This window comes from Drosophila albomicans, chromosome 2L, assembly GCF_009650485.2.
Source record: "Drosophila albomicans strain 15112-1751.03 chromosome 2L, ASM965048v2, whole genome shotgun sequence".
In the NCBI taxonomy this organism is placed as follows: Eukaryota; Metazoa; Arthropoda; class Insecta; order Diptera; family Drosophilidae; genus Drosophila; species Drosophila albomicans.
The window spans coordinates 26077871-26096277 of NC_047628.2; the positions used below are offsets into that span (position 1 = coordinate 26077871).

At 38.0% G+C, this 18407-nt stretch overlaps 5 protein-coding genes across 7 annotated transcripts in view; 4 read left to right on the forward strand and 1 right to left on the reverse strand.

Moving 5' to 3' along the window:
* The window catches only part of LOC117565913 (cytohesin-1), a 43067-nt gene extending 36236 nt beyond the window's left edge, over positions 1-6831 (forward strand). For all 3 annotated transcript variants that reach the window (XM_034245281.2, XM_034245282.2, XM_034245280.2), the window contains 6 exons: positions 2424-2522; positions 2633-2732; positions 2810-2984; positions 4416-4621; positions 4687-4900; positions 4968-6831. In XM_034245281.2, the coding sequence (XP_034101172.1) occupies positions 2424-2522; positions 2633-2732; positions 2810-2984; positions 4416-4621; positions 4687-4900; positions 4968-5120 (947 nt within the window). In that variant the 3' untranslated portion in view covers positions 5121-6831. The remainder of the gene's footprint in view (positions 1-2423; positions 2523-2632; positions 2733-2809; positions 2985-4415; positions 4622-4686; positions 4901-4967) is intronic.
* An 850-nt stretch (positions 6832-7681) lies between these two features.
* LOC117565916 (C-type lectin 37Db-like) lies at positions 7682-9357 on the forward strand. Its single transcript, XM_034245284.2, has 3 exons — positions 7682-7804; positions 7861-9062; positions 9114-9357. The coding sequence occupies exons 1-2, from the start codon at positions 7735-7737 to the stop codon at positions 8304-8306; spliced, it is 516 nt and encodes a 171-aa protein (XP_034101175.1). The 5' UTR covers positions 7682-7734; the 3' UTR covers positions 8307-9062; positions 9114-9357.
* Positions 9358-12453: 3096 nt separating this feature from the next.
* On the reverse strand, positions 12454-13257 carry LOC117565915 (trafficking protein particle complex subunit 4). Its single transcript, XM_034245283.2, has 2 exons — positions 13028-13257; positions 12454-12961 (listed from the first exon to the last, which is right to left on the reverse strand). The coding sequence occupies exons 1-2, from the start codon at positions 13200-13202 to the stop codon at positions 12477-12479; spliced, it is 660 nt and encodes a 219-aa protein (XP_034101174.1). The 5' UTR covers positions 13203-13257; the 3' UTR covers positions 12454-12476.
* Positions 13258-13358: 101 nt separating this feature from the next.
* On the forward strand, positions 13359-14541 carry LOC117565917 (probable cGMP 3',5'-cyclic phosphodiesterase subunit delta). Its single transcript, XM_034245285.2, has one exon. The coding sequence runs from the start codon at positions 13563-13565 to the stop codon at positions 14016-14018; it is 456 nt and encodes a 151-aa protein (XP_034101176.1). The 5' UTR covers positions 13359-13562; the 3' UTR covers positions 14019-14541.
* Positions 14542-14923: 382 nt separating this feature from the next.
* Positions 14924-18407, forward strand: LOC117564527 (glutactin). Its single transcript, XM_034243348.2, has 5 exons — positions 14924-15788; positions 15839-15994; positions 16054-16747; positions 17480-17676; positions 17745-18407. Exons 1-5 carry the CDS (start codon positions 15414-15416, stop codon positions 18405-18407), a joined length of 2085 nt encoding a protein of 694 aa, XP_034099239.1. The 5' UTR covers positions 14924-15413.

Here is an 18407-nt window from a genome sequence, read left to right on the forward strand (position 1 = left end):
TATAACAAACATTCTTAGCATGAACCGCTGACTGTTCCCGATTAAGATCTCGACCTGGTTTCCTCCACTCTTGAGTGTCACTTTCGAGAGCCAATCAAATATTTTCATCGTCCTCTCTAGGCCATAAATTCACGTTGACAAGTTGAAATTAGGCCACAGCACGCATCTTCCGCCTGTCATTGAACAAGGCATGAAAATATATCCTGCATAAAATACCAATTGTCAGAGGGGGCGGCAATAAAAATGCTAATCCACATTGAAGTCAGCGACCGAAGCGACACGAGTGATAACAAAGAGGGAATCGGGTTCGAATTCTAAAACGAAGGAGACGCCATTAAAAACTTGCACATGAGCAAAAGTCCCTAGAGGGGAGGAGTGTGGGGAGGTGACAGTCGGGTCGTCATTTGTCGCTTTATCGGCCGATTATCCACATCAGCCCCCACACCATACCACACACAACAAACACAAAAAAAAAGAAAACACGCACACACACTTAAATTAATAGCTCACAAATGTGCCATCCATAACGCACAGCAGCGATACATTGTCTGGGTGGGAGGTGCTGCCGCTTGGTAGTGTGGAGCTGCCAACTTGCTGATGCTAATCGCGTGTGACGAGCCCCCTTCTCGGTTCTTCACTTCCTCTCCCTCTCGCTCAGCGACACGCAAAAACTTTTGCGACTCCTCGAGGCGGCGACTCCTTTGTCATTATCGTTGCCATTTCTCCATTATTATTGTTGTCATTGTCATTTCTGTTCTTGCTGCTGTTGTTGTTGTTGTTGTCATTATTATTATTGTTGTCATTGTGGTGTATATGGATTCCCATTGACAGCAACAAAACTACAAAAGCCTCAATCTGAAAAGCCAATCTGTCTGGCTATCGAGAAAAACAGCGACAAAAAGAATGAAAAGCGCTCAACTTGTTGTTTGGCCGAGGCGAGGGTTGCTTCCAAAGTGTTTTGTGTGTTGTTCTTAGGGATAATGTTATTTCTATACATCAATTAAAAGCTCATTATTTTAAATGATAATGAATCAAATTTCCTTAGGAAAGAAAAGTACAAATTTATTGCTTGCCATTCAATGTTTGTTCTTGTTTTTTACTATAATGTTTAAAATTTTATTATAATTTGATAAATTTGTTATAATTTTTACAATCTTATTATCATTTTCAATATATTCATCATTAATTTAATTAAATTATGGAGTACAATGATGACAACTCATGATGAGTCTTATTAGACTTTCCCTACATAACAATAATAATAAAACTATTAAGTTCGAAGATTAACTGTTCAAAAAATTAACAAAAGTGATGAAATTATTAAATATCATATCATTGAATGAATATATGTCCTAAAATAACAATTTTTTTTTTTTTCAAAAACTGATTTCCTCAATTATAACTTTTTATCTTAAATTACATGATTTGCAATTGTCAGTTATAATTGTAAACGGAAACAACTTTATTATTGTCATAATTATGTGATTATGATTACAGGCAATTAAAGTGCTATATTACAATTTATAACTTTATTAGCTTAAAATGGCAATCAACAATTTTTTATGAGCATTTATTAGCTGAATTATTGACAATGTAATTTAGATGAAATTTTTTAAATTAATATGGTAACTTCCAATTTATTTAATATGTATTTAAATAACTTAATTATTGACAGCATAAAGTTCAGTATATTAAAGTACTGCATTACATTTTTATTGGTTTAATATGTTGACCCCTCTTTGCTTTTTAGTATATAAATGTAATTTGCTTGAATATGGCAACCCTTTTATTACTCCATTTTGGTTGTCGCTTCCTCATTTCATCTATGTGTATTTATGATGATATCTTCTCAACGAACGTCCCTGAGGCGCATTGTTTTTTACGGCGCCACCTAGCGTCTGTTGTGTGTACCAACACACGCGATTGCCAAATTTGGCTGTCGATTGTCGCATTTTCTGTTGCTGTCGTTGCCGCTGTTGTTGTTGTTGTTGTTGTTGTTGGGTGTTGCTTTGCTCTAAATGTGTTTACTTTATATGTTGCCTCGAGCTCTGTTGCTTTCCGGCTTTTATCGCAAATTGCTGCAGTCGGATTCAGAGACTCGAGTCTCTGGAACCCTCCGCGTTTTGATTGGCAAATAATGACATCGACTTCGACGGCCGCTCCTTAGTGTTTTGCTTTATTTATTATTATATTGAGATTACTGTGTGGTTTATGTTGCGGCTCACTGACGACGATACGAACGCAGTCTTCATACATATATAAATATTTACATATATGGGTAGATTGTGCTCGCTGTGGCCTGCATTTGCCTCTGCCTTGGTTGGTAGCTGTTTCCGGGTGTTTTCTTATCTTTTCCAAGTACAATAGAACCACAACTAATTGCAATTTTAACAAATATTCTTCTCTGTCTATCTTCTATGCAGGCATCGAATATCTTGTGGAGAATCGACTGCTGCGCCATGATCCACAGGATGTGGCGCATTTCCTCTACAAGGGCGAGGGACTCAACAAAACGGCAATAGGTAAGAGTCAGAGTTCAACGACTTTACTTTGGGGGAGGGTAGTTGGGCGAATAAATTCAATTAAAAGTTCATAACGCATAACATAAATTTCACTGCGCGTTCTCTTCCAGGCGATTACCTCGGCGAGAAAAACGATTTCAACGAGGATGTGCTAAAGGCATTCGTTGCCCTGCATGATTTCACCAATCTGATACTGGTGCAAGCTCTGAGGTATGTCTTCCATCTCTCTCTCGTTTCAGCTAATTGAATTGATAATAATGTTGATTATATTTCCTATCCTATTCTAGGCAATTTCTGTGGTCATTTCGATTGCCTGGCGAGGCGCAAAAGATCGATCGCATGATGGAATGCTTTGCCCAGCGATATTGTCAACTCAATCTGGATATTTTTACCAACACAGATACCTGCTATGTGCTCAGCTTTGCCATCATTATGCTCAATACATCTCTACACAATCCATCGGTGAGTCAAGTTTACGATATTTCCAAAATATTGGATAGTATTATCCAAACAAATGGCACCCAAAAAGATAAATATGTTGATGTGATTGACACTGAGAAAGGGAAACAGATTAGGACGCAAAAAAGTTACAAATTTATTTTGTATCAATGCTGCTAAAAAGAAAAATCCAATAAAAATATGAATATAGTGTAGAACAGCAAAAAGAAGCCACAAACACCAAAAAGCGAAACAATTTAGAACGAAAAAGTTCTATAAAACAAAACTCATATTTAATAGTTACAAATTTATTTTGTATCTATGCTGCTAACATGAAAAATCCAAGCAAATTAATATAGTGTAGAAGCAACAAGTTCTAGATATGAAAGCAAATTAGGAAGAAGAATTCACAATATAAAAGTTTCATAAATATGGCACTAAAAAGGAAAACAAATTGGAACGAAAAAGTTCTGTAAAAAAAATATTAGTTTTTAATAGTTCCAAATTTATTCCAATCAAAATAGAAATATGATATAAAGGCCACAAGTGATTTAAATGTTACTGAAAATAAAAACAAATTAGGACGAAAAAGTTCTATAAAACAAAATTCCCTTTCATTAGTTACAAATTTATTTTGTATCTATGCTGATATACAACAAAGTTCTAGAATATGCAGTCAATTTTATAAATATGACGCTGAAAAGGGAGACAAATTAGGACGAAAACGTCCTATAAACAATTCCCATTTAAAAGAGAAAATTTCAGTGATAAAATCTGTTGTCGAACAGCAAGTTCTCTAAACGAAAACAAATTAGACAGTACAAAATTACCATTCAAAAGTTACAAATTTATTTTGTATCTAAAAAAAGAAACTAGCAAAACGATGCTTAAGCTTTTAATCGGCGTACTTCAATTTAACGTTTGTTAAATTCATTCTGTGTTGTGTGTTTTTATTGCCAACAAATTGCAATTCACTGTCATGATGTTCGCCAACCGGAAGGAAGTTCAGTGTGTGTTTCTTTTGAATTGTTTTCTTTTTTTTTTGGCGAAAAAGAAATCGCGAAACGCGTGAGACGCGTGGCCCAAAAATGTTGTGCGGAATTGAAAACACATTCTGTTTCTCTAACTTGTGTCGCCTGTCAGCTGGCAATTATCGAGAGCCCACACGACGCCACTTCCGCATGCCACATGCCACTTGCCAGCCGCCTCCCTCAGCAGCAGTAACAGCAGAAGCAGCAGCAGCAATTATAAAATTGTGCTATAAATAGGTCAAGTCTAAAGCATTTCACACGAGTGCCAACTAATTGGCTAGCCAAAAGCATCATCAGCATCTAACCCCAATTAGTGTCAATATCGTAAAGTGTATTTATCTCTCTCTGCAAAGTGCGTTTGGAAATGGTGTTGAAAGTTTCTCTAATATTCACTGTTCTCAATGTTAAATCCCCATAAAAAAAGGTCAAAGACAAACCCACCGTTGAGCAATTCATCTCGATGAATCGTGGCATCAACAACGGAGGCGACTTGCCACGCGGTTTACTCGAATCGCTGTACGAATCGATTCGAACGGAACCCTTTAAGATACCCCAGGATGATGGCAACGATCTGATGCACACCTTCTTCAATCCCGACAAGGAGGGCTGGCTATGGAAACAAGGCGGCAGGTAGGAGTCTGAGAATTGAGTTTAAACTTCATGTTGGAAATGCTAAATATTTATACTGTATGCAGATACAAATCGTGGAAGCGACGCTGGTTCATACTGAACGACAATTGCCTGTATTATTTCGAGTATACAACGGATAAGGAGCCGCGTGGCATTATACCGCTGGAGAATATATCGGTGCGCGAGATTCAGGATCGCAGTAAACCGCATTGCTTTGAGCTCTTTGCCACCGGCGGCGCTGATATTATCAAGGCATGCAAGACTGACTCCGAGGGCAAGGTAAAAGACGAAGAAGGAAGTAAACTTCTCAAGCTGAATTCTATTCACATTTCGATTTATCTATCAGGTGGTGGAGGGCAAGCACACGGTGTATCGCATGTCGGCCGCAACGGAGGAGGATCAACAGGAATGGATCAAGCGACTGACGCAGTCCATCAGCCACAATCCGTTCTACGATATTCTGGTACAAAGGAAAAAGAAGGCGCTCAGCAAGAGTTAGTATTAAGTGAGCGCTGGACGGGACACGCCTCCAACTTGAGGGGGCGTCACTCTTGTGTATCTTGGATCTCAGTGGAACATTTGCTGTGCGCAAACGCGCCCGCTTGTCTGTGTCTGTGTGGGTGCAGAGTAGTATGTGTGTGTGTGTGTAGTGTGTATATATATGGATTTATGTATAACGTGTGTGTGTGAGTGCTCCAAATTCATTGTTGTAATAAGCCCAACGTTTTGTATATAAGTATATCTCGTATGTATTTTGTAGTCTGCGTGCAGCCCTCGTTCGTTTCGTTTTCTTGACTCGAAAGCAACACTACACACACCTGAGAACACACACTTCAGCTCACACTCACACTGACCACAAACTTTGTCTCTATTGTTGTGATATAATTTATTTACATTAAGCATACCAGAAAATTCGAAACAAAACCCGGAGAGAGAACAAAGAAGGTGGCAGCAAAAGCAACAGCAAAAATATATATTATACTATTATGTTAAACCGAAAGAAATACAATTTTCAATTAGTGCAAATTATATATGTTATGATTAGTCCTCCTTAATATGTCTTCAAAACCATTTAGCATTAGTTATCTATCCCTCTTTCCTCCCACCCACTCACTCTCTTTCTCACTTTCATTTGTGTTTAGTGCTTTGAAACATATCCCAGCCGCCTGCTGAAGAATATTTGTTACGAGTAGAAAAGAAAGTCAAAACTTAACACAAAAGGCCTTTTTCGCACACAACGAAACTAAGAAATTAGCCAAGACAATACGATGAAGATGCATTTGAAGATTGAAACATTTCCCTAGATTACGCATATGTACCAAATATCTGAATAGTAAAAAAGGTGCCAAGAGAGGCCAACGACTGACTGACTGACTATACTAGAAATATATAAATAAGAAGATATTTTGGAAATGTTTCGATTGATGCAACCTTTTGTATTGTGCAACTAGAAGACCGTAAAGTGTTCCTACGAAATCGTAGACAAATGTTTATTAAATAATCCATTTGTAGCACAGGCGACTTTGGATACTTTGTGTATCTGTGATACGCATTCCCAAAGCCAATGTTTCCTCATCTTTTCTGTTCATCCCAACACTTTAATTTTTTCCAATATTATTATACAATTGTAACCGAAAATGAAGAAGGATAAAGAATGAAAGAAGAGTCCCAAAACTTATTGCAATACTATTATAAACTGTATCGAACTATACAATTATACATATGTACTATATCAACAGAGTGTGGAATTATAATTGGAATCATACATTCATTCAACTGAAAGGATAAATGAATGCCCTACTCTCATACTATATATATATATTGTATTTCTCTAGACTTATAGACTTGTACGCAATAAATAAATTACATTATGATTAGATAAGCACCAGTTCGAATTGTCTATATGAAGAAATGTGCGTTTTAGCATTATTATATAGAGTATTTGCGTGCGTGTGTGAGTGTGGAAATTAATTAAGAATATTGTATGCATACATTTACATTTTGTACATACATATTTAGTGCGAATATATATATATATATATATAGAAATACATTACACAATTACAATTACAATTCTATAAGTGCGCCAGTAGCTGTTATATACATATAACTCGTAGCTTAAACAACAATTTTGTATTGCTTTAGCAGTAAACTAAAAACAAAAAAGAAACTATAAAATATATAAACTATCAAAATATATACGTATTCAAAGGCAGCACGTGTTTCTCATTCTCTGAGCAAGTGAAATCGCGAAGCTCAGTGTCGTTTTTTTTTTGCTTTTTGTGACTAAAAAAAGTTCTACAATGTAAATCTTGATCAAACGGAGAGATCAATGCGGCTTTGAAACAGTAAAAAGATTATTTTTGAGCACAACGTATGGCAAATTTGTGTGGAGTTAAGGCAACTGGAGAAAACTTCCGAATAATACTCTTTCTGCCTCCGATGGAGCTTTCAAAATCAAATGAAACAAGTAAGAAAGTTACAGTCGAGTGTGCTCGACTGTGAGATACCCGCTACCCATTTTTAATAAGGGCAAAATATTGGTATTATTTTCAAAACATACCGAAAATACTCAAAATATACCAAGTGGTATGTTTGGTATATCGATACAGCACACCATTCAAAATATACCATAGACAGCACAATGTGCCAGATTGTCGGCCAAAGCAACTAAAAGCCCTAGTAAGTAGGCGTTTTTGCCCATACAAAAGTATTTCTTTAATAACTTCCACAATTTTTATCTGATCGCAACCAAATTTTCAGGAATTAGGAAAAAATGCGGTCGGTAATTTAGTCATTTACTGACGATTAGTCCAATTAAAATTCGGTTTTCATTATTATCAACCGTAATCATGAAAATTGTATTTGTATACGTACTATCAATACACGTACTTAAGAATATTTATAGCGGAGAATGTACTTCCGTTTCCCTGTCTGAAGAGGTTATTTCTCCAATTAGCTTATAAGTGGTTGTATAATTTATTACGGTCGCAATGCAAACTCTTATCGTATTTGCAAAATCTCTGATAATTTCACCAATCGACGAGTGTACATTTTAGTATAAATGCTAGAGACTTTCCAAAAGAGTCGTCAGTTCTGTTTAAACATTCAAAATGAGTCCGAAACTAGTTTTCCTTTTCTTCTGCCTTCAATTGTGCCATCTGTCCATGTCGATGGAAATTCGTGAGTAGCCCAAAGAAGATTCAAAGTCCTGTCAAATAAACTAGAAATGTTTACAGCACAAACTTTTACTCAATTGAGCGATTCTTCAAAATGTGTTGCCTCATGTGGCAAGTTCAATCTCCAAATTGGCAAGAAACTCTATTACGTTGAATCCAAGGAGAAGGTCAATTGGTATAAAGCAGTCAACAACTGCCGTAAGATGGGCGGATACTTGTTGAACATTGAGAGCAGTACAGAAATGGATTTGTTTGCTGCTTTATATCCATCGGACAGCCTCTGGACATCCTTAAACAGTCTGTTAAATACTTATCAAGCCTCAACCATTCTGGAGCCAGGAACTTTTCTATCCATCGCGACTGGAGAGCCGATGCCCTACAATAGATGGAAGGAGGGATATTTGAACCGTACTGAATTGTGTGTGGAAATGACCAAGGGATTCCTGGATTCGATAACTTGTGTAAATTTGAGGTACTATGTGTGCCAAGCTCACATACTTTATTGATGAATTATAATTAGTTAATTCACATACTTTTCTGTCAAATATATCGAACGAAAAACAATATACAATTTACATTATTATCAATATTTTTAATGAATTCTTGAGTATGTAACACAATTAAATCTTCTTCAATCTCAACGACGAGGTCGATCTATAAACAAGAGCATACAATATATGTCAAATGGATTGATAAAGTCTTCAAAGAGATTTTGTGTGATGGATACTTGGATAACCCAAAAGCTACCATTTTTCTATGAAGTTCATAACATCTAGTACCTATTTAACACAAAGATATCATTCAAACGAATTTGGAATTATTAAATTCATTTTACAAAATATGTACCACAAAATTCAAAACGGTTCGACATGCTGAATATTCTGAAGTCCGTTTAACTTAACCCAGTTAAATTAGAAACAAAACAAGCAAGAATAGAATGTTTAACAGATTGACTCGATTTCTTTTTTTTGTTAACTTTCTTCATTAAGTCAACATCTGATCGTTATCGCAAAATCAAACAGGAATCCTGATCAATAGCGTTAACACACAACACTCATAAAGATAACCAATACACAATTTCGTCCTTGTAACTATAAATGATCACTTTACTTACGATAAGTGTTTACAATTGGAATAGTATAAATTCGAAATGCATTTACAAAGAATCATTAGTTGAACGAAAGTCAGCAACATGATCGGAGAACTTGGTCTTCTCCTATTTTTCCTGCAAATTTGACACTTTGCAATGTCAAATAAGACGAGTAAGAGAATACAAAGGATTCAAAAGCCTTGATCTAATTTATTAATTAAAGTTTCAGCTCCTGAAATAATTACCCAAGCATCTTCGGTTGATGAATTGGAAAGCAATTTCCCACTCCAAATTGGCAAGAAATTTTACCGAATCGAAGATCAGCGTGTAAACTGGTACACAGCGGCGCACATTTGCCGACAGTTGGGAGGAAACTTACTCAATATATACCCATTGGTCGTTATTGGATATCCGCATACTGTCTAGCAGAGGACCGCGAGTTCATTTCTATCGCCACAGGAGAGATCATGCCATATTTTAGATGGGACACTGGAGAGCCCAATAATCGTAATGGTATTGAGATTTGTGGTAAATTTGATCGAACAGCGTTAAATGACAATTCGTGTATTATATTGCGCAAATTTATATGCGAAGCTAAAATATTGTATTATTAAAACAAATTATTATAAATAAAATCAATATTTCACTAAAGAACATTTAATTGGTCGCACTGTTTCTTTATAATGTTAAATATAAATAATTTCTATTGAATCGCCCAGGATAGTTTTAAATTGTCGCCAAGAGCTCTTCTATTTATCAAGACTGAGAAGCCGATATTATGAATGACTTTTATTAGAATGCATTTATCTAAGAACATCCTGATATCTAATTCCTATTTAACATACGAAAAGCCCTCACACAGACAAGGAATTCTTAAATTCATTTTATATAAGTACCCGAAAATTTAGGACATTTCGACATTCCAAATATTCAATTCATATTTGGTTTTGTGCTTTACATTATGAAGACGGTTTAACTCAACCATTTGAATTGTTCAAACTATGTTGATTGAAATGCAAAGCAATCATGAAAAGAAAGTTTAACAGAATGATTCGATTTGTTATCTTTGTTAACTTGCTTCATAAGCACAATTAGTTTACCTACATTCGAACGTTATCAAATCTTCAAAAAGACGGAAATGAAACAGGAATTGCTTATTATACCGACCGTAAAGATTGCAAGATTATAATTTCTCCTGATCAAATACTCAAAAGTTTTACAATGGACCTATAAACAATGATCATAAATCTATATGCGGATCGAATACAACATTATTAATTTTCGCCACTTCACGTACGATAAGTGCACAGTCTGGGATTAGTATAAATTCGGAAAGCATTTGGCCAGAAGAATAAGTTCAACGAAAGTCAGCAACATGATCGGAAAACTTGGTCTTCTATTATTTTTCCTGCAACTTTTGCACTCTTCCATGGCAAATAAGACGAGTAAGTGAAGAATACGAAGGATTCAAAAGCCTTGATCTAATTTAGAAATTGAAGTTTTAGCTCAGTCTGAAATAATTACCCCAGCAGCTTCAATTGATGAATTGCGAGGTAATTTCCCGCTTCAAATTGGCAACAAATTGTACCGAATCAGTGAGGAGAAAGTAACCTGGTTTCAAGCGAGTCACATTTGTCGACAGCTAGGAGGTAATTTGTGGAACATCGAAAGCAGCGAAGAGATGGATGCGCTCTTAACAGTTATTACAGATAATTATATTTGGCTGTCTGGATACTGTTTGGCGGGGAATCGGGAATTTATTTCAATTGCCACAGGAGAACCTCTACCTTATGAAAGATGGAACGCAGGAGAGCCCAATAATTTTAGTGGAGGTGAATTTTGTATTGAACTCAAATATTCCAAACTTAACGATTCTAATTGTAAAGCTATACAGAAATTCATATGTGAAGCCAAAATAATGTATTGATTTACAAAGGGTTAATAAAGTTTTCAGAATAATACATAATTTGCTTGGGTATTTTTGTGATGATTTTACTTTCACCTTTTCATTTACAGTTTCTCGATATTTTCTCTTCCCATTTGATTGGAAGTCACTTAGCAAAAAGCTTCACCAAATCATTGACATTATCGTGAATTTTTTTGTTCTACAAAAATTCCATTGCCAGATACTCTAGAATAACTGCAAAGTTAATTAGCTTTTTCATAAAAAGAAGATTCCTATAATAAAACTTGCGAATTTATTTATTGGTCGACTCTAAATAATCCGCAGCTTTTCATGAGTTAAATCAATGAATGAAATTATACTTAATATATTATTTCACTTACACTTGTTGTGTTAGAGTAATTATATTGATTCTTTGAAGTTAATATCACGATTCAACTATTTAGTTTAGTATAGAACTTAGAGTCTAGACCAAACATTGTTGTACTATGGTATATATAATATATTATAAAATCGTTCCTTTGCGTGATTCTTTTTCTTCTTATATTATTTATATTAATCTTTAACAAATGAACTTGAAATATTTAAAACGTTTTGTGATTTATGTAGAAAGTTGGATAATTATATCATATGTGAAATATAATTATATGCTATAGGTTTTCTTTCTTCACAAATATTGAAATTGAAATTATTATCAACTCTCAATATGTTTTTTTTTTACTGTACTAAAAAATACAGTATTTAAGACAATAATATAATTGATTAGACTAAAATGGTCGTCTATGTCATTCATTAATTTTAGTTTTACCTTTAGAAACACCTTTAGAAGTCATTAACAAATTCGAATAATTTTTAGAGCTTTTGACACATGACATAACATCAAACAGTGGAAAAAATACGTTAATAAGTTGCTACCGATAAGAACATACCTTGTCGGTATTAGAACACTAAAATTGATTTATGATAGAAATATAGACATTTCTAATACAACAGAATTCTCCGATAATTTCAATCGAGTGCAAAATTTTAGAATAAATGCTGAAGACTTTCCGAAAAAGTCGTCAGTTCTGTTTATTTATCTATATTGTTAAATGAGTCCGAAACTAGTTTTCCTTTTCTTCTGCCTTCAATTGTGTCATCTGTCCATGTCGATGGAAATACGTGAGTAAGCCAAAGAAGATTCAAAGTCTTGTCGAATAAACTAGAAATGTTTACAGCTCAAACTTTTACTTAATTGAGCGATTCTTCAAAATGTGTTGCTTCATGAGGCAAGTTCAATCTCCAAATTGGCAAGAAACTCTATTACGTTGAGTCCAAGGAGAAGGTCAATTGGTATAAAGCAGTCAACAACTGCCGTAAGATGGGCGGATACTTGTTGAACATTGAGAGCAAAACGGAAATGGATTTGTTAGCTGTTTTATATCCATCGGACAGCCTCTGGACATCCTCAAACAGTCTGTCAAAACCTTTTCTATCCATCACGACTGGAGAGCCGATGCCCTACAATAGATGGAATGAATGTCATTCGGACATCGACACGGACAAGTGTGTGAAAATGTCCAAGGGATACTTAAATACGGAAAACTGCGAGACCCTGATGTATTATGTGTGCCAAGCACACATACTCTATTGATGTACTACAATTAGCGAATAAATTAAATATTTAACAAAGTACAATTAGTTTTATTTATCAATATTGTTAATCCCCGTCTTCTCGACCTGCGACAGCAGCTCCTGCAGCTTATTATCGAACAGTTCGCAGCGAATGGGCATCTCGAGGGAATAGAAGGGATTCTTGAGTACGTAATCCGAGTATAACTCGTAGACTTTCCTCAGCAAGAGATCCATGCCGTTGAGTCCCGTCTCGGAGATCACAATAAACTTGACGCCCGTCAGCGTTTGAAAGCAATGCAGTGTGAAGGTGTCCGCCTCAAGTATCTCGATGCCTGAACTCTTGGGCTCCGGGCTGAGTTGGCTGGCAATGGCGAAGAGCGGATAGAACATACTGGCGAGAAAGATTTTCTCATTTGTCGTCATTTTGGGGCGACTGAACTTGAGGTTTATGGGGAAATTCTCGGCGGACTCAAGCGTTGTTTTCACATCCCGGCCGTCCTCCAATGTGCCACCGTTAACGGGCATGCCATTGACAGCGACTAGCACATGACCAACTGGAAATATAAAATTGGTATAAATCCAAATTGGAAGAGGATTCAATAAGAAAAGGAAACGCCTACTATTGATGCCGTCTTTGCGATTGAATACCACAGAAACTTTCTTTGGATCGTAGTCGAGGACCAAGTCGAGCGGGTATGTGAAGGTCTTTTCGTGCTCTATGCGAGGTACATTATTGTCCAGATTGAATATCAGGCCACCCGATTTACTGACTATATAAACGCCAAAAATAATCATTTTTGGAATGTTTTCGTGACAAAATCAAACAGCTGAACAGCTGATTCAGACAGCAGCAGAGTTTGATAATGACAGTGATAATGTACGCTTTCCAACACTGTTTTTTTTTCAGCCAAATAGACTGACCATTTACGGAAATACCAAAACGTGCACACTCATTCTACACACGGTCACGCTGGCTGGCACAGCTGCTTGGCTGACACAGTTCACATACATATTTTTGTATTAAAAATAAACATTGATTTATTTCCAAAAATATAATCTGGAGCTGTCGAAAAGCAAAGTGCAAGGCGAAAGAACTAAATACGCATAGGAGAAGCATCTCCCTTTGGTTGTGACACAATTAGTGGCTTAGTTAATATGGGCTCCGATGACCTCAGCGCCGGCGAGAAAATCCAAAAGGGTTTCCAAATCAACTACATGATATTGCGCGATGCGGACACCGGCAAAGTGATCTGGCAGGAGAACAAGGACTTCTCCGCCCCCGATGTGGAGCACGAGGCACGAGTGCCAGTCAAAATTCTCGATATGCGAGCCGTGTCACGAGAAATCAATTTCAGCACCATTGAGGCCATGGACAACTTTCGACTGGATCAGAAAGTTCTTTTCAAGGGCCGCATCATGGAGGAATGGTTCTTCGAGATGGGCTTTGTGGGCCCGAATACGACAAACACCTGGCAGAGCACCATTGAGGCGGCGCCCGAATCGCAAATGATGCCAGCAAAAGTCTTAAATGGCAATGTGACAATTCAAACCAGTTTCTATGACAACGAAACACTCATCACAAAATCGGTTGTGCGCTTGTATTACATATAAATGGAAGAGATGGAGCGAGGGGGAGATGGAGATGGCGAGAAGGGGGCGCGACGCCCACACACGCATAAGCACGCTCGCATCACCACACACACAGACACACTCTTCTGCACGCACACACAGTGTCAGGTGTACTTTTTCATATACAAAATATCGCATACATATTGATCTTCTGCCTCAGCCGCTGCCGTTGTCTCTGCCGCCGTCGCCGTTGCCGCTGCTGCTGCTCATCTGCATTGCCAACAACAAATGACTAGAAAAAGAATTCAGTGAAATGTTCTCAAATTAACTTGGCAATGAGACTTGAATTGTTGTTGTTGGACTCAGCTCAAGCAACAGAAATAATTCTGCGCATTTCTATGCAATTGTTAATTGTGCGTTTTTAAGCTAGTGAAAATCATCGTAAACACACACATACAACCACTCACAAATACATATATGGATCTAGACTAATGCATTTTAATGAATACTTATAATTTAATTGATTGTTTAACTTATGATTAAAGTATTAACGAATGTAATACAACTTCAAATTGTGAACTTATTTTATATTATAAGATCTTTTGTTGTCAATTTTCCTATATTGTGCGGAATGTTATATTTCTGTTCTTCGAGAGTGTCTTTATTTAATTGCCTATCTAATAGAAGTGTAAAAGTACATAGTCTAAAAATATCATCTTAATGATCTTTGATTTAAGCCTTTTTAGATTACTACTAGTGTAGGTAATCAAAGAATATATTCTGAATTCTTTTCCATGTTTCTTCAAACCCAACTTAAACCACATAGTTACAATGAATGTAAGAGTATGCGGCAGTCTGTGACAGTGCCCAAATTTACATTCTGTTTGATTAATAGCAGTTTAAACACCGATTCGATTCATTAAAAGATAGATATCTCTTTTATAGTAGTCTGTAAATCCAATAGACCTAAGTCGTTTGATTAATAAGCAATATTAGTCGCCTATTAGCCGATAGTAGATATGCAGATTTTGCATATATTGACATATTACCCAGAAAGGGGTCAAGAAGTAGGTTGGCGACTGTGTTTTACTTTCGAAATCAAGCATAATTCATGCAAGCAGCTTCTCTCAAGTTACGCCCCTTAGGGCGAGATCTTTTGATGCTGTTGCTATTAATATTCATAATCAAAATATTGGTTGGCGAATTGGATTGTGTTCGATTGAGACGAAGAACTTGAGGCAACTTGACCCCATTTCCTAGGAGGAGAAGAGCACTCGTCTAAAGTAGAACCGACGGCAGTTGTTGCCATTGATCGAGAGACACTTAATTATGCCAAAAGATATCGAGAAGAAAGTTTTCGTGGTGACCAGATGCCGATGTTGATGAACAGTTGAGCTTGGACAGGCGTCTGGAACGGGTGAAAAACATACACACGAAATGGCAAAACTTCGCAGTGTCCTGCTGCTGCTCTTGGTAGCATTTCTAGCACTCGCTTTCATTAGCAGTGCATCTGCCCAGAACAACAACAACAACAAGAATAAGAACAATAAACCACAGAGACCCAAGCCGGGTTTCAATCCCAACAGACGTCCCATTCAACAACAGGGAAATCGACCACAGAAGCAGCAGAGACCCAAACCACAGACGCAGCAGAATAAACCCAATTTAAATGCTAATGCCAACAGCAAGGTGTTCACAACTACGTTGCCAACTTTGGGCAAGATTCGAGGACGCACTGCGTTAACAGACTGGACTGGCAAAAGCATCATGCAGTTCTTCGATATTCCCTACGGCAAAGCCGAGCGTTTCAAGGTGAGTAAAGAGCAGTTAATTTAAACTGTAACTAATTCAATTTCCTACAGGCAGCTGAGGCTATTGCTCCTTGGAAGGGCATTCTGCAGGCGCACAAACATCACATTGGTTGCCCCTCCATTCAGAACCTGGTGAAGTTCGCCAGCCTTGAGGAGAATGGTGTCGATATCGAGGATTGTCTGCGTCTCACAGTCAACACCAAATCGGTATGTGCTTTGCTCTTATTCTCCTATAAACTTGCTTTAACTAATTACTCATCCCTTAGCTGGAGGGCAATGCTCCTGTGATGGTCTATGTGCACGGTGACTTCTTCTATGACGGCGACAGCGTGGAGGCCGCTCCTGGCTATCTTCTGGAGCACGATGTGGTCCTGGTTTCGGTTCGTTATCGTCTGGGTCCCTTTGGCTTCCTCTCCACGCTCAGCGAGGAAATGCCCGGCAATGCCGCAGTTACTGATCTGATACTCGCCCTCAAATGGATTCAGGAGCACATTTCTGCCTTTGGCGGTGATCCGGAGCGTGTAACACTCTTTGGCCAAGTGGGCGGTGCTGCTCTCATTAATGTACTCACCTTGAGTCCGGCTGTGCCCATGGATCTCTTCCATCGCGTCATCTATCAGTCGGGCACAGCGCTGTCGCCCGCTTTTATTACGGACTCTCCTTTGGCATCCACCAAGGAAATTGCTCGCATAGCTGGTTGCAAGAGTCTGACTAAAACAGATTCTCTGCACAGATGCTTCAATCGCATGAATGCCACCATGTTGCTGGCTGCCTTCAGTGTGCATGGCGAGAATAAGCCATCTCTCAGTGCTGGCGCCTACGGTGGCATTCAATTGGTCATTGGCGGACCCTCAGGAATTCTACCCGAGCATCCGGGACGTTTGCTTGCTGCGGAGAACTTCAAGGCATATCCCACATTGGGCGGCAGCGTCAAGCACGGCGGCACCTTCATGATGAGAGGTAAGACTGGGAAGGGGGGAAGAAAATTTTAGAGACGTCAAGGGAAAACTATCGTTGAGAGTAGAGTAGAACAGACCAGTTGGGAATGCGAAAAAGAATGGAAGAATGCAAAAAGAAGGGAACGATTACTAGGAATACATAATTATAGTCTCCGTATAGGGAAAAGAAAAGAAGGAATATTTAAGCTAGCAAAAATACGAAAAGAAGCGGAAGAAAACAGACGACAGCGATTAAAAGCTAAAATCAAAAGAAATATTTCGGAATTAACCACTTTAACTATCTAGGGACGTAGCAATGAAAGACTTAAAACAAGAAAGAAATGAGATGCCGAAATGAACCGAAATATCTACGAATTTATAATCATATACACCATCTATGGACGTTGCAAAATAAGCTGGAAAAGAATTATTGAAACAGGTTTCCATTGTATTCAGAACAGAGCTTAAACCAGTTTTAAATCAATTAAGTCTTCGGCGGGTCAAAAGTGGGTCAAACTAATATGCATGTCATGCGCAGATAGCTAGAAAATATAACTTATTATTTTAATTATTGGGAAGTTAAACTCAATTATAAATTAAGCTTAACTTGGGAAAGAGTTTCTAATTATTTAATATCTAGGTTTCTCATTATAGTTTATGCATCAATCTTTGAGAGCATCAACTAAAAGATGTGCGGGATTAACTGATGTATTTCCTATTATACTCATTATCATATTCTAACTTCTCATTGCAGACATATTTGTGGAAAACTTGAACGAGAGCACCTCGAATGCCAAAATGACGGGAGCCAAATACATTGATACAATCATCGAGCAGATCAACGGAGACGATCCCACCGGCTCTTGGCGGGAGTTTGCCGAGGAATACATCTTCAGCGAGGCGGACATCAAGAACGGCAGCTTCAAGCGCCTGACACCTGGACTGATCGATGTGAGTGTGCTTTGAAATTGAATTAGATATATCAATATTAATATAATATGTTCTTCATTATTTCTCAGCTCTGTAGCACGATTGCTCTAAAGAATCCCGTGTTGCTTGTGCTGCAAGCGAATGCCAAGAAGCTGCCGAACAACACCTTCCTCTACACTTTCGACTACGAAGGAGAGTTGAATCGGTATGCCACCAGCGATGATGAGGCTGTCGATGTGCCCTTCGACATGGGCGTCAGTCTCACCGATGAGAATCTCTATCTCTTCCCCTGGCCACGCGTTCACATGATCAATGCCAATCGCGATGTGAAGATTGCCAAGCGATTGGTCGCCCTCTGGACCTCCTTTGCAGCCGATGGCATCCCTAGGGCCGAGGGAGTGCCCGCTTGGCCATCGTTGAGTGACGAGACTGGTCCCTACATGCACATCGGACGCACTGTCACCTTCGGGGAGAACTATCTTGATGAGTACAGCATTGCTGTGCAGGAGGTGAAGCAGGGTTACAGCCTCATCAATGATGATTACTACGAACTAGAGGCTGTGCTGCGCGATGCTTTCGATAGGCGAGAGAAGAATCCCTCTAAACTGAACGTAGAAGAGGAAGAGGAGGATGACGAGCAAGAAGATGAGGAGGAGGAGGCAGCTGATAACGAGGCGCGTGGTCAGAATTTGGTATTCATTGCCAAACGACGCAACTACAAACCTGCCAAGGTATTAAGTGTCCAACAGTGA

What these genes read in the sequence shown, in the direction of transcription:
- LOC117565916 (XM_034245284.2), top strand. Translation starts at nt 7,735, where the DNA reads ATGAGTCCGAAACTAGTTTTCCTTTTCTTCTGCCTTCAATTGTGCCAT. An exon ending in GTCCATGTCGATGGAAATTC is followed by an intron (nt 7,805 to 7,860) that starts GTGAGTAGCCCA and finishes AAATGTTTACAG; the next exon opens with CACAAACTTTTACTCAATTG.
- LOC117565915 (XM_034245283.2), bottom strand. Translation starts at nt 13,202, where the DNA reads ATGATTATTTTTGGCGTTTATATAGTCAGTAAATCGGGTGGCCTGATA. An exon ending in TCGCAAAGACGGCATCAATA is followed by an intron (nt 12,962 to 13,027) that starts GTAGGCGTTTCC and finishes TTATATTTCCAG; the next exon opens with TTGGTCATGTGCTAGTCGCT.
- LOC117565917 (XM_034245285.2), top strand. Translation starts at nt 13,563, where the DNA reads ATGGGCTCCGATGACCTCAGCGCCGGCGAGAAAATCCAAAAGGGTTTC.
- LOC117564527 (XM_034243348.2), top strand. Translation starts at nt 15,414, where the DNA reads ATGGCAAAACTTCGCAGTGTCCTGCTGCTGCTCTTGGTAGCATTTCTA. An exon ending in GCAAAGCCGAGCGTTTCAAG is followed by an intron (nt 15,789 to 15,838) that starts GTGAGTAAAGAG and finishes AATTTCCTACAG; the next exon opens with GCAGCTGAGGCTATTGCTCC. An exon ending in TGACACCTGGACTGATCGAT is followed by an intron (nt 17,677 to 17,744) that starts GTGAGTGTGCTT and finishes ATTATTTCTCAG; the next exon opens with CTCTGTAGCACGATTGCTCT.